General features: G+C 48.1%; 1 protein-coding gene across 22 annotated transcripts in view; it reads right to left on the reverse strand.

Annotated features, from left to right (window-relative positions):
• tcf7l2 (transcription factor 7 like 2) overlaps positions 1 to 12,802 on the reverse strand; it is an 86,804-nt gene that overhangs the window by 38,809 nt on the left and 35,193 nt on the right. For 13 of the 22 annotated variants that reach the window (XM_088439913.1, XM_088439912.1, XM_088439918.1 and 10 more), the window contains exon 5: positions 9,913 to 9,972. The exons of the other annotated variants lie outside the window; for them this stretch is intronic. In XM_088439913.1, coding sequence (XP_088296039.1) covers positions 9,913 to 9,972 — 60 coding nt within the window. The remainder of the gene's footprint in view (positions 1 to 9,912; positions 9,973 to 12,802) is intronic. 22 annotated transcript variants of the gene reach the window in all.

Here is a 12,802-nt window from a genome sequence, read left to right on the forward strand (position 1 = left end):
CGCGTGGTTCCGTGCCCCCCGTACGCTGAATAGAGCAATACAGCTGGCGGCGAACAAAAAAAAGCCGCCTCTCTTTCATCAGCTAATCAAAAACAAAACAAAAAAGACGACGACAGAGAAGAAGAAGGCAAATGAACGCATCATTTCCATCCCTCCTCCTCACAATTCCTTTTCCGTCGACCCCTCCGCCGAGATGTTTACAGATCGGCTCTGGCTCCCCCCCCCCTTTTTTCACGTTTGCGCTTGGACACGTTTTGAAAGCGCCGGCCTTTTCATCTCGGAGGAAATTTTGCTCCCCGCGCGCCTTTCAAAACAGGAAGCGGTGACAATATGAAAGCCGAAGGCGCATCGGCGACGCATCCGAGTGCCAAGGTGCCGACTGCGCCGGTCGCGCTGACCCGCCCCGCCCCATCTGCGGCGGGCGGGCGGGCGGGCGGGCGACCGACTCGGTGCCGACGCCAGCCTGAATGCCATTCGCCGCTCGCGCTGCGAATTGTGCTTGGGCTTTGCGCGCGCCATTGTGACCCGTGTTCGCAGCTGTCCTGTTTCACAAAATATGGAAGTCAACACCAAAAGGGCCCAGGAATACATCAGTGTGCGAATCATTCTGGAATTAGGCTGATTGCAGCCGATTCACACAAAAGAAAAGATTTTTAAACAGGCATCTTGGTGCAGTACCTGGATAGTCCTGTGGGAGGCAGCAGTGTGCCCACATAGTTAGGTAATATTACCCAATACTAAAAACCACGGCTACTATTTATGTATTTATGGTCATGCGCAGTTATGTGCATATTTGGTACAGGGAGGGAAACTCGCACAAAACAAAGATGCCCAAGAGGGCATCCGGCGAGTCTCAGATGAGAATCCCTTTGAAATTTGCACATTTGAGTGACTGACGCGCTCTGAATTCAGGGTGCCATTCAAGTTTCCATGTTTGCCCACTTTTTGCTTGATTACGCCAGGATGCCACACAGTAAGAACTGCGCAAAAGCTCTATTAAATATGCATTTGGGACCTCTGACTTTTAGTTTCCATCTGTCAATCACCCATTTTAAAGCGTAGTTGCCGAAAGAAACGTAACAAAATAAAGGCATGCAACAATTTAACGAACCGCCACTATAACACAATTCAGCGTCGCTTCTTGTTCCGATTCATTCGCTCTTAATCCGAAAAGAAAAACGCGCCGTCCCTGTCACGGCAATAAACTAGATTTGCCGACAGCTGCAGAAAGCCCGATAAAATCTCCGGCAGCCCCTCCGAGAGCTTTCACCTACCCCCGGGGGTACTCGCACCCCTTTTCGAGAGCCGCCGAACTAGAGTATCCCAGGATGAGAGCCAGGAATCCTGATCCAAATTGATGCTCCGTATCTGCGCCCGTCATTAACCGGGGCCCTCTTTGAGTGCTTTGCGCAGCCGAGGGATGCCTTCGCATCAAATACGGCGAGTACTATTTTAATGGCACGTACGTAGGTGTGTGTTTACTCATGTTGTATTCATAATTCGGCCTCCTGCAGGGCATACGTGTCCGCCGAGGACCCTCCAACACGCCACGAGGAGTCTTTCCAAAGACAGCCACTTGTACACGCGCTGGTGCACATTCGGATGAAACGAAGCCTAACCGCACAAGTCAACCTCACCAAAAGAACTCTTTTCAAATGGTGTTCAGATGTTCTCTCCCTGGGTAGGCGAGAAAAAAAAAAAAACAAGCAAACAAACAAAAAAAAAACATTTTCCACATTCACAAGTTGGTTCCTCTCCCGTAGCGCCGTTTCCACCGACGGGAGCGAGATCCCTCCCATCGATTTTCTCCCGACTTTCCGAGCCGGTGTCGTCTCCTTGTGCCCTCCCCCTGCTTTTAACCGTCTTTTTCCCTCCCCTGGCGTGACGCTAAAGAGAGACGGGAGAATAAGCTGGTACGCGCACTCAGAAGTTTTGGATATTGATTTCTTTTTGATGCAAAGAGAAAGGAGAACAACAAGAAAAACAAGCCGAAAAGACGGGCAGGGGCTTTTTGATCAGCGAGGCCGCTGCGTCTTGCCGTCGCGCATTGCATTGTTTGTCTTTTCCGGGCATTGTGCAACCTCCCGAAAGGTCGGCGGGGCCCATTAGATGCAGTGACCAGAAAGGAATCGCGGACGGGATTCCTGCTGCCCGCTGGCCCAGAGAAAGCGTCGCCGTGAGGCCTGCGGCACCCGGACGCGAAAGCCGAACAAAAAACGGGAGGGACTCACCCGTCCAAGAACAGTCAAAGAAAAAGACCAATCAAAGGGAGGTACGATGTCAAAAAGTGCGCTTTTCACCGTACGCTCAACTGCTGTGATGTGCGCCCGTGTCCGCCGGGGGCTACAATTAGCCCATCAAACTCATTCCGGCAGGGAATCGGCGGCGACGCGGCAAACGGCCCTTTTGGGCTCCCCGAAGCCGGCCGGGGCCGCGTGTATGAGGAGGTAGCCTTTCGTGTGCCGAGGCCGCCAACGCCAGCGCTGGTGGGACGCGATTATGGCGGCGGGGGGCGCCGGTCCACATGCCGTAGACGCCAAATGGGCTCAAAGAATGACTTGGAGGCTTTCGGGTGGGTATCCGAAAACGGTCTCTTCCCTGCATGACGCCATTTATGATGAGAATACGGGACGTAACGCTTATGGAAGATGATTCCTGCGCATCCTTTTGACATTTAGCTGCCAATATGTCACGAGGAATGCCGCACACTTTCAATGTAAGCAAAATTTAACCCTAACACCCCCCCCCCCCTCCCCCCCAACACAGCTGATTCAAAAAGACAGCTCTACAGGAGCTTGAAAATGATCCTAATCGTTTGAATCAGCTGTGTAGGGGGGAGAAAACTGGAAAATGAGCGGGATACCGGCCCTCCAGGACTGGAGTTCAACACCTGTGGCGTAGAACCTCTCCGTGACCTCATGTCGGCCTGGCCGGGGCCCGGGTGTTGTCCAGAAGCGCCGAGGGGCCTCGGTGGCAGGCGGCCAGGCGATGACACGCAAACGAGCGCGTTTAAACGGCGAGCGCAAGACCGGCAACGCTGGCGATCTGTCCTGTGCGTGACGCGCACTCGAACACGCGCTAACGCAAGAAGGAACATTCCGTCAAGGAGGATTACAAGCATTCAGAGTTGACCCCCGCTCCCAGACGGCCCGCTTCTGGCGTGACTGCACCTGATTTTACGGCGGGGAGGCGGAAGAGCGTTTAAACAGGTGCGCGGCCCGAACGCAGATGCTCGGCGGGCGAGCATGTGCTTCGCATTAGCGAGCGCGGCGCGGGCCAAAGGAAGCTCGTCATCCGGCCGACTCGTCAAATCCTTGGATGGAGGAAGCCCGTTGTGTCCGGCGCGCCGACGGGGAGGGAAGTGACCACTTTCCTCCGGTGTTTTGGAAGCAAAGCGCAAGCACTACCGCGACCGTACCCCACAAACGTTACAGCTAATCCTCGCACTTAACGCAAGGGGTCACTACTTTATTGAAAAAAAGGTTACGGCTACCGGTTACACTCGCTCACGTAAATTTTGCAAAAAAATTCGTAGGCTACTGCCTTGTAGTATACCGGTGACCACGTGTACCTCAAGGTTCAGAGGTCCCGGGTTCAATTCCAGTTCCGGTATCAGCGGACCTCGGCCACGACAGTTACTCGCGATTAGCAACACAACCGGCAAGCTTTTCATAAAGCAAAAATGTAGCCAACACAACAACTCAGAGTAGTCCCAAGACAAATCAAACTCTGAATATGGCAGTTTTTGTTTGATGAACAGATTTTGGACAATTTTTGCACTTTATTGCTTGCGGTGTTACACTACCGTGATTTGTTTGCGTACGTTCATGTTCGTGCAGGACATGCGCCGTCATTTTCCACAGAAGGAAATTCTGTTATGAGGAACGATTGGACACCTCAACGATTGGACAACACAAGCCGGCCCGCTTCGGCCCCGCCGGCCGCTCAACTCGGCCAAAAGTTCCAATTACAATAGCAGCCGGCGGAAAAGAAATTACAAAATGACACAACAAACAGGGTCTGGATTAGTTTGAGGAGTAGGGGGAAAAAAAAAAAAAGTCCAATTCTACATCACCGACTTTCGCAGTCCGTTAATGAGCCGGCGGCTCCTGTCGAGCGCCAATCACAGCGCCGGGGCTGTTTATTTCAATATCTGGCACAACTGTCACACAAAGTAGTGCCTCGGCGCGGCTGGGCTAACTCTAGGAGGATGTTAACAAGACAAACCGATGAATAAATACACGGATAATGTGTTTAGGTAATGTTAATAACGAACGAATGGTAGGCTCCTTCTTTGTCGGCGTCGAGCATTCCGCGACAGGCTCGTTTATTCTTTACCCGGCATGCGTTTCCCGCCATCTTTCAGCACTCTCCCGTTATTAGTTTGGACGTATCCCCCCGATATGCCGTCAGGATTGAGCCATCAAGCATGATGATCCCCCTTAATCTCGCCAAATCCGACTCTCCTTTTCACCCCGTCACACTCGCCTTCCGCTGAGGCCTTTTTTTTTTTTTTTAAACGGGATCTTCAAGTTGCTGATTTTAATACAAGGAACTACCTGAGCAAGTGTAATGTGCAGCTTTCTGCATTTTATTCTCACAAGTGCTCATACTATTGTGATGTCACTGTGTTTTACATCTAATAATTGTGGATTGACTTTTGTTGCGACGTTCACAATATTTTTGCAGTTTCTAATATTCAGATCGAATTACTTTGCAATATTTATTTTGCATATTTTAAGTCTGACCGTGTCTTTTTTCATGGTATTTGTGGGGAATTACTTTACAATATTTACCTACATTTGTTTATTTTTCCCATTCAATATTTTTCGATTAGAGCAGAATAATTGTGGACTTTTTTTTTAAACTTTTCATTAATATTTAGCAATTTCTGCAGGATTTATATTTATTTTCATTTTTCATCCAATATTTTTTGGTAAATTAATATCGTTTTTTTCTGATGTGTTTTGTCGCTTATATTATGCATTTTTTAATTAAATGGATGGTATCGTTATATTCATTGCAGTATTTATTTTGAAATATACGCATTGTTGTAGTTCATGTATTTGAAATATATTTTGTTCTAAGTTGATCAAAATGTACTTCTATTTTCTATTTGTTTTGGAATATTTTTCATATTTGCGCGAATGACTTTTTTTTATCTCTTCTCATAGATGTCTCAAAAATCAGGTCGAGTTGAGCGTTCGGTTGGCACCGACTTAATAATGTTGCGGCGAATGCCGCTCCCATTGGCAAACGGCGCATTTCTTTTTTTGGCAAAGCGGCGATAACAAGCATGATTAAGTGGCCGAGCATGTGCGCACCTGTGCAGGTATGCGTGCGCTGTCTGATCGCATCATCGCCTGTCTCGCTCAAGTGGCCAAAACCTTCAGGACTTAAACAGGGAAGCACGCTGACAGCAAAATACGCCCCGTATCGAATTCCTTCCAAAACAAAACGCTGGCACTCAGACGACGTCTACGACAACGTCTTGGAAGAAAAAAAAGAAAGAAAAACAGCAACAAGACACACATCAAAACAGGAGCCAAACAAATCCGACGGAGTTCAGGTGGGTCTTTCTCGGAACGACGGAGAGGAGCAAAAATCAAATAAATTGGGGGAGCTTTAGTCCGGCGGGCCCGGCCAAGCTGAAAGCATTGTTTGGAAGGTAACGGCGGAATGACAGCGGGCATCGAGAAAATAGGTTGCGTTCACCCGTGCGAAAGCTCAAAGAAAAGCCTCGCTTGTTTTATAAGGGTGGCAGCAAACAAGAAGTGCGGGCAGCTTAAGCGCTCTCTTGGAATCACTCGGCCCTCGATAGCGCTCTTCAAATTTGCCCGCAGCGGCGTATTCATCCGCAACTTGAAATCGGCCCCTCGGGAATTCCAATCTTTTCTTCCCACTGGTGACGAAAAACAAAAAAGGTGTCATTTGGCCTTTTTGACATCGATACGTACTATATTAGAAGATACAAGCAACTCTGAGGCTCTGGGGTACCATAAAAAATACCACAATTTGACCCCAAAGTTAAGGGTCGGTCTTATCCACAGGTGCGTCTTATTTGGGGGGAATTACGGGAAATAAACCGCATGGCGTAAAAGCCACGGGGTTCAAAACCTGGGCAAAAAGGGATCGGCTAACCCTAACCCAAATACACCACCCAATAAAATCCGATTACTACCTGAAGAACTAAGCCTAACCTTCTATTTGAGTGACCCCGGTGCCTAAACCGAGCACAGTTCATTGCGGTGCCGTTTGAAGTGGAAAGTCTATTGTCCAAGCGGAGCCACGGAATAGTGCAACCACCACCAGAACGCGCCACCGCAGTTCAAAGTTTGCTTGAAGAAAAAAACAAAACAGTAAACTTGAGTCCTTTGGAAATGACAATACGAGTTGTTGTGCAAAGAGTTCTTGATGGCTCCAACGCAATTACAAGTTTACGAAACATCAATGCGCAACTTCCGAAGAAAAACCCTGACCCCTCACGCTCCGCGTCGATTCGCACAATTGACGCACTCCTCGACATTAAGTGACTTTTTTTTTTTTTTTCTTCCCTCTGCCTGAATGCCTGACACAGGCATTGTTAGCGAGCCCCCGGTCTCGCTTCGTCTTCACAATGATGCCCGTCTTCCCTTTTGTGCGTGCGGGATCCGTACTTGTTTGTGTCTGCGCGGCTTATGAAAGGCAAAAATGCATTCAGCTACCGCTCGTCTTCAAACTTCCTCGAAAAAAGGGAGCGGACATCACTTGGGAATAACAAAGGAGGGTTAGTCAAAGGGACGGAAATGTGACGAGGCCCGCGCAGTTGGGGATCTTCGCGAACCTGCGCCTTACTCCGGCGAAAAACTTTCCCAAAAGGCTCCGGCACTGAGAAGCGGTTTCAACATTTCCAGTTTCAGGTTCCCAATAGAAAGATATAAAAATAAGGATTTCTGGGCGTTTATTCTTGGTTTGTTCAAGCTTTCAGTATTTCCCAGGATATTTTACGTTGTCATATTTTGTTCCGTCGAAGAAGATTTTTGCTCTGCTTCATGTTTACAAATAATTTAGATTTTTGTTTTTGCTCTTTACTTTGTCGTGAATTTTTTTTAAAAATATTTTCTAAAAGATTTGCAATTTATTGGTAAAATATTTGAGTATTTATCTCATTTCTGCCTTTTTGTGGTATTTCTGCGGACGCTTTTGCCTCATATTCTTAGATTTTATTCTATTTTTTTTCCTGAACCATGAATAATTGATCATATAATGCTTCTGTAGACTTTGACTGAATTATTTGTGGATTCCCCTCTGCTTATGTTGTAATATTTGTATTTTCCCATTTTTAATACATCTTTTTATACAGTTCTTTTTGAAAACAAACCGTATTTTACGTTTGTGTAGCTTTGGCTAATGTTTTCGTACTGTATATTAGATTTGTTTTCCCGAAGGTGGGGTGTTCCTTGTTCCCTCCTTGCAGCCTGCGGTTGAATAGTCTCCGCCCCCTCTTGGCCGCCCCCCCGCCCCCACCCTTCCGGCGCCCCCGGCCCGGTGCTAATTGGTAAATCTGTTGAACCCTGCCAGAGCCAACAATGAGACACCTGGAGTTCTGTCAAAACAAGTTTCCCTGCGAAAGGGCCTCCAGCGTTAATACAGTAGCACAGCGAGCCGCCGGCTCTGTTGTCACTCAGCGGCCCGGCCGCCGCTCTCAGCCAAAGTTTGGACTATGGCGGAGGGGGGGCGGGGGCGTGAAAAATGAGTCCGCCGTACAGTTTGTCAGCACTAAATTGGATTTAGTAAACCTTGACCCTAATTGTTGACGTAAAAGCGTCCGGTAAAAGCGCGATTAGCGCATTTTTTCGACTCCCGCTTAGCGTCGCCGCGGGGGTCAAACGAGTTCAAGTTGTTGTAGGCCGCGACATGTGACGCCGGCGACCCGACCTCCGTCTGACGAGCTGTCATCCGAGACTCCAGTCACGCCTTTCCACGCCGGGACGTGAAAAAGTGTGTTTGTGTGACACCGATGCACACACGCAAGAGAGGAGGGCGGGCGGGCGGGCGGGCACACCCAAAAGCCATCCTGCCAGACCTCGTCAAACAAGTTCTAGCAAAGACGCATCGCATGAGAGTCAAGCGGCCAAGGCGACATGCGGAAAAAGCAACGTTTCCCTTTGTCTTTTGCTTATCTGATTGGCGTGATCTTTTTTACTGTCAAGAGAGTGTGACAGGTCAACAACCCGGGAGGAAGTTCCTCGTTAACCCTCGCGGCAGACGTAAATCCACTCGAGTGATTTGCCTCCTTCGGGATTGACAAATGTGACGCACGCCAACCGACGCGGATCTTGAGCGTAACTGTCTTACGGTGTGATCGGTCGACAGTTTTCCGCCACCCAGAAATATAGAATTCATGGAGGCCCTTTTACAACAGGAAAGTCTCACTCAGCTTTTCTAGAGAGTTCACGTTTGTAAACCGCCGTCAGGACTAACGGATCCAAGCAGACGGCGACGTTGACTTTGAGAGCGGCACAACTTTGAAGTAGAAGTTCAAAATTAGGGGGGGGATTGTCACCGTGATTATAAGGAAGACCAAAGTAGGACAATTGTGCGTTAGCAAAGAACACGGCGAAGAACGCTCCCCTCTTCCCCACCTCAGGTATAGTGTGTAAACGAGCGACTTCGGTTTTATTACTTGGCCCAAGCCTGCAGTGGCGACTAGTGTGGAAAGCCCCGCCACGACCCGGCGGGATCTATTTCAGCCCCTCCGGAGGCTTTAAGCGGATATATTTTCACAGCTCAAACATGTAGGGATGCGCATGCATAAGGAAGAAAAAAAACGACCACTTCCTTCTACTGTATCCATCCATATTACTCGGCAGCCCGGTGATAAAATGCTGTCCTCGCGAGTGAAAATATAATTCAATTGTTTAGGGTCCACGTGGAGACGTGTCTGATTTTAAATGAGCCTGAAACACGGGGTGAATCCAGGTCATTCGGACAAAACCACGTCACGGGTGTGTTACTGAGTAGAAATGGGTGAGTACTGATGACAAGTAGCGGAGCTCATACCAGCCTCATTTCAAGGTACATGTATCCTAGACGAGTCGATAGCAGTATCAGCACTTTTGTTCTTTTTTTTTTTGCTCAGGAATTAGAAATCCGAAATGAGAAGAATAGCAAATTGACAAGATATTGCAGTAACCGTGTGCATTGATGTGTCCATTTTATGGACCAATTCGTCCACATTCCACTCAATATTTTAGCCAGGGGGTGGCAAACTCCCGGAAGTGTGATAACCAAGCCATTTCTAATTGACATGATGTCACCATCTGGCTAAAATTTCAGCTCCCTAGGGTCTTCTGTCACTGCGTTCCTTTTGGTGTCACATGCCTTTGATGTCAAGATTGGACAAAAAACTGCACAAGGTTAAAGGAAAATTGCTATAGTCGGTGATATAAGTTTGTCTTTGAAAGAAAGTCTTATGCATCAAAAGTATCTGGTACTACTTTGTATGAGTACTACTCAAGAATAGAGTGCTTATACTGGCATCAGACGGTGATCAAGACTCGCACCGACAGTTTAGCAGTTTAGCATAAAGTATCCGTGAAAGACATCAGCAAGATCACCCGGGCCGGTTAAATACGAGACAAACGGCGTGAGAAGGCGGCGGCGCAAACACACAGAAAGACATGAGACTTAGTTTGGTTATCCAAAAAGCTGACAAAGCCCAACAAGCAGCAGATCAGCAAAAAAGTGGCGGCGGCATCAGCAGCAACAAGCGTGATTATCATTATCACCGTGATCCCAAGGTATCATTCATTCAAATTGTTTTTTTTCCCCCCCGAATCTCATCAATTAGCAGGTGTTAATTTATGTGGTGTGGAATCAAAGGCCAAAAATCCGGCATTATATTTTTTTTGGAATTCAAAGGTCTCTCACCAAATGAAATTGGTGAAGGCTCAGATCTGACTGTCCAGGGAATTCCCAGCAGAAGGGCCCCTGAAAGGCAAAGATGGACGGTCCCAAGTCACACAATTATATCAGCTCTTCACACTCACACACGCGCACGCACGCACGCACGCACGGATCAGGATTTATGCAAAAGCCAGGCGTTCTCCCGCATCCCCTCGGTTTCTGACTTATTCAAAGCGCGGGCTGGTCTCTGCGGACCGGGCCCCCTCCTGGGTGCGTGTCCGACTCGGTTATTAGGGCTTTTACAGGCAAAAACCGAGAGAAAGACGGCGCTCCTCGATGCTCGCGTCGCTGTCCGTACCGGCTGACTGCTTGTTCAAACAATATTACACTCCTGACCGCTTTCAAAACATTTCGCTTGCTTTCTGAGGAGAGGAGAAGCCACCGCCAGAATTTGATGGGGGGGTGAAAGGTACCCCACCTAAGAATGGTACCAATTATTACTCACAAAAAAACACAACAACATGTCGATTAAAATTCATTAAAAAATAACCTGCTATAAAAAGGAAATCCTGCAAGTTTCAAAATACACCTGCCGGACGTCCCCCACAAGTTGTAAACCTTAAAGGAGGGGTGTCCAACTCACTTTAGCTCAGGGGCCACATGAAGGAAAATCGATTCAAGTGGGCCAGCCTGGTAAAATCATGCTATATAACTCCGTGCAGATTCAAATAACTAGATGGGAAAAGACAACCTTTAGCAATCTCACAATGGGGAAATTTGCATAAAACAAAAAAAACATTGCGCAGATTCAAAAAAACAACAGCAAAACCCCCGGTGAAAATCAGACTGCCGTAAATTCTTCAAAATGAGTTCAAATTACAAGCGTTTGTCAAAAGTATCTATTAATAGGTGTGGATGCACATCCTGATTTTTTTTTTTTTTTTTTTTGCCAGCCGCGCGTACGAAACAATTCCATTCCGGGCAAAAGAAGAGCCCGGCAGATCTTTGTCGGCGCTGATCGGCGTGCAGCTGTTGGTGCGCGTTATCTTCACCGGCCCTCAGGGGGTTAAGTGAGAGTGCAAATAGAAGCCGGTGATCTCAGCGCCGAGAAAGCAACTCGTCGGATTGCTTTCAGGCACTGGAGTTGGTCAGTCAACTAAAGGTCATGTTGCTCTTTCTCCGCAAAGTTCTCTGCCCTTTTTTTTTTAACTCTGTCTCTCTCTCTCTCCCTCTCTGAAATCAATACAGTCAACATCTTTTTTGCAGCCATTCTATCATGTTTAGATGGAGCAATACAAGGACTTTGCAATTAAATTACCATCATTCCCCAAATATTCTGGATGCACCAAGAGTTTGGCAAGAAAACTAAGGCAAATCTCTTTTTTTGTCCTCATATCTGCAAATTATATATTTGTTGTGGATTAAGTGTGTTTCCGATTTTCTACAATGTGAGCAGTCCGCGAACGCAGCGCCAGTATATGGGAATCCGAGCAGTTGTTTTTCCTTTTCCTCGCGATGCAGTTCGAGTTCATTTTGCCATAAATACCCGAGGTTGTATATCCATGAGCCATTAAGTTTAAGACTGTGTGCGTATACAATTAATCAACAAGTCAAATGGAATACCTTCCGACGTTCTCTAACCGGAGCAGTGGGCTGCGTAGCATGCCATTCTTAATCGAATCAGCGGGAGATATCAGAACTTTGACATGATTCTCTTGGTTGTAGTAATCTCCGTGCGTGCGAACAAGGACGGACTCGGAAGTAGGTTCGGTCCGCTCACTTCTTTTATTGAAAATAATGCCGTAGGAAGCTCAGCCAACGCGAGCTGCTGTTAGCCGCGACAGCCGCTGGCTGCTAACAGCCAACTGACGTCCGCCCTCTAGCTCATACCGTTACGGAATTATTGTGAGAACACGACCGATATAAAATGCACTTCTGTGCGTCAAAACCTAGCTTATGTGGCCGACCGATCAATCTTTCTCAAACGGTGTCGGATAAAATTAAAAAATTCTAATATTTAAGTTACTGTTCATAGGATGCAGCCATAGTTTGGGCCTTCGCTTAGGGAAAAAAAAGTGCGTCTTATATTTGGGGAATTACGGCATGTTGCAAACCACCATATTGTGGAAGAATCCAGAATTGCTTCTTAAGATGTTATTCGGAAGTAGACCTGCTGAAAACGTGCGCTCATTTGAAAGCGTTCCGTGAAAAGATCAGCGTGACTCTTTTAGTCATTGTTGTCTTGCTGACAAAGTCAACACTGAGCGGATTGTCTGCGGAAACAAGAGGCCGTCCAGACAACAGCCTCAGGCCCGACAGGGTGTCTGATGACACACCCCCTCACCCCAGCCATCTCTTGAGCAAACGTCTGCGGCGAGTCGCATGGTCGGGGCGCGCGCGCGCTTTCGCCGAGGTCCCGGCCTGCCCGCGGGGTCATTCGTTAAGGGTCCCACGGCCCAGGTGCGCGGCCCATTCAGGAAGTCCCCTTTGTCCCGGCGGGAGAAAGAAGCGTCCAAGAAAGGTGAATTCGACCGGCTGGCCCGCCGCGGCGGTCGTAGGTCCTTAAAGTCCCACTCGGAGCTAAACGGGAAAGGTGCTGAAACGGCGGGAGGTCCTAGGAGCTGTAAACGGACTCTAGATTCCATGGCTTCCTCCGTACTAATTATCATAAACCTGAGGTGAGGGTTGTGGGGGTTCCCTCCCCATTTCCTCATCCCCGGAACTTTTTTTCCTCCGCAATCTTGAAGACACAATGACGCAGCGAGCGAGGCGCAGTGGGGAAATGGTTAACACTCCGGCCGTCCCCCGCTGCCAGTGAAAGCCGGCAAAACAATGGATACATTGTTGGGCTCCAGACGACGATGCCGCGAGCGTGTTTGTGTGTGAGCGCGCGCCCGCGCGGACGCATTCGTGC

This window comes from Hippichthys cyanospilos, chromosome 17 (assembly GCF_059441005.1).
Source record: "Hippichthys cyanospilos isolate Australia breed blue-spotted pipefish chromosome 17, RoL_Hcya_1.0, whole genome shotgun sequence".
Classification (NCBI taxonomy): domain Eukaryota; kingdom Metazoa; phylum Chordata; class Actinopteri; order Syngnathiformes; family Syngnathidae; genus Hippichthys; species Hippichthys cyanospilos.